The sequence below is a fragment of the Arachis duranensis genome, chromosome 6 (genome assembly GCF_000817695.3).
Source record: "Arachis duranensis cultivar V14167 chromosome 6, aradu.V14167.gnm2.J7QH, whole genome shotgun sequence".
NCBI classification, from domain to species: Eukaryota; Viridiplantae; Streptophyta; class Magnoliopsida; order Fabales; family Fabaceae; genus Arachis; species Arachis duranensis.
Genome location: NC_029777.3, coordinates 6,297,674 through 6,299,906, shown reverse-complemented (window position 1 = coordinate 6,299,906; position 2,233 = coordinate 6,297,674). Strand labels below are relative to the sequence as shown.

The 2,233-nt window shown below is 31.6% G+C and overlaps 1 protein-coding gene across 1 annotated transcript; it reads right to left on the bottom strand.

Moving 5' to 3' along the window:
* Position 1: 1 nt before the first annotated feature.
* Positions 2–555, bottom strand: LOC107492187 (uncharacterized; the record flags this gene model as incomplete). The annotated part of the gene is made up of 2 exons (XM_021125679.2): positions 145–555; positions 2–31 (listed from the first exon to the last, which is right to left on the bottom strand). Coding segments are annotated over exons 1-2 (309 nt in total), but the record flags the coding sequence as incomplete, so codon positions are not given.
* Positions 556–2,233: the final 1,678 nt, after the last annotated feature.

Here is a 2,233-nt window from a genome sequence, read left to right as displayed (position 1 = left end):
ATTCCTCCGCTTTCGCCGTGTCTTTCTCAACCTGCAATTTCATCATCCATCATCAGATCCATGAAATTTTCCTCTTACACCTTTTTAGGTGAAAGGATTCATTAAACGAGTGCATTAGAATTTGAGTTTTCATTTTTCAATCACCTCGTGCAGGAATTTCCCGTAGTTTCTAAGCAAAAGAGCGTCCGTAGGGTTTGACTTCAGCATTTCCTCGTGGTATGCGCCAATCTTCATCCTATCGCCGCCGTTTCCTCCGGTCACGGTCGAGATTCTTCTATCGCCGCCGCCGTAGCCGGATCCGCCACCGAATTCTTCATCTTCGTCCTCTCGCACGATCACCGGGAAAGGGCGCGTTCCTCTTCGTTTCAGATCCTGGATAGCGCCGAATCCTTCGCTCGCGGAGCGAATCGATGACTCCGACATCACTCGGCGGATTCCGTTTGGCGGAAGGTCTCTACGGCTGTCGGAGTCTAAATGTATCGAGAGGCTCGGCGACTGAACACGGCTGTTGTCACCGGAGAAGGAGGCTTGGCGCGGGAGAGAGAGGCGAGGCGAACAGTTCTGGACCGGCACGGATCCGGTTCTTATGATAAAGAAATAAATACAATGGTAAACCTATTATTGATAAAGAAATAATCTAGATAACACATTGGAGTGTGTGTCCAAGGCCGTGACAGTATTCTCTAACAAGGATAAACATTAGAAATTTTTTTTTATATCTACAAGTCTAAAAGATTAAAAGTAATTACATAAATCAACTCATAAAATTTTTAAAATTGAACACTTTAGTTTCTCAGTTTTTAAAATACATAAAATAATCCTTAACATTTACCTTTTTAAAAATTTATATATGGTTCTCTAAATCATAATGATACTTTTTATTTTCTACACCAAAAAATATTTCAAATACGGTTATACATTCACCTCATCATCATTATAGTCTTCATTTGTCTTGTTCTTACATTGTACCAATATCTTGCTAGTTGGTACTAATATTTACTCTTTTGATTTTTTTTTCACAAATAAATATTTAATAAAAAAATTGAATAATATTATTTTTTACTATTTATGTCCTCCTTTGTTGTGAAATTACAACTTATAAATCCTAAAATTTTTGTTATAAAAAATTTGATATTAATTATTATAAAATTAATTTTTTAATAATGTTAAATAATTTAATAAAAGTATGTGAATAGTTTTTTTATGTAGATGTACCTAATATTTAAGGTATTAAAAATAAATTTGATAAATATTTAGGGTTGAATTTAGAGCAAAACAAATTTGATTTTATTCTACTTATAAAAATTTTTATCTGCAAGTTTGATTTTTAATTTGATCAATAATGCTAAAATAGCAATTTTAATTGAATTATATTTGATTGAAACTGGTATATAATAACACCTGTAAGCGTTAAACATGTATGGAAGAAAATAATTATTGTAGAATTGTAATTAAAGATAAAAATTTTATTTTTTTATTATTATTATCAACAACATAACTACATGCATCAATCAATTATACTTATCATGATGCAGGGTGAAAATGAAATATTTTTTATTAATATTCTTTTAATTAAAGTATAGATTTGAAGATGGTGGACCTCCTCCATGGGCAGGTGGAAGTTTATGCCCTCTCTTCTACCAAATGGACTGATTCTTTGGTTGAAAATTCATGAGTTTGTTTCTGAAACTTCTTGAATCTGAAGGCGGTGGATCTTTATGTTTAGGTAGAGTATTATGTTCCCTTTCTCTATGGGATGGACCTGATCCTTCCATAAAAATTTTATAAGTTTTTTCTTAAAAAAATTATTTAAACTTGCTGAATTTTAAAACCCTCCAAAATTTTCATTAATATCGTTGGTAAACTTGTGTTCTAACAAGTTTTTTCTGTTATCTAAAACCACGACTACATTGTTCAACAGCATGATAGGAGCTAACAAGCTCATAATGTTTGTTGACATGGTTTTCATCCTCATTTTAAAATAATCAAAATAACATAAAACTAATTAAGTTAATTCAAGATGAGATAATTGTATTGTATGTTATAGAAATGAAAAGATAGAAGAAATAATGATATATGCTTAATGAACGTAACAACTTTCTTTTCTAGCATAATAGTGGATACTAAATTTTAGTAGGACTAATACGAAGAGTGCTAGGGGTTAGTAGAATTTGTGATGTTTAGTTATTAATTTGTCATCATTAATATTAATGGTGTGAGATGACATCTAATG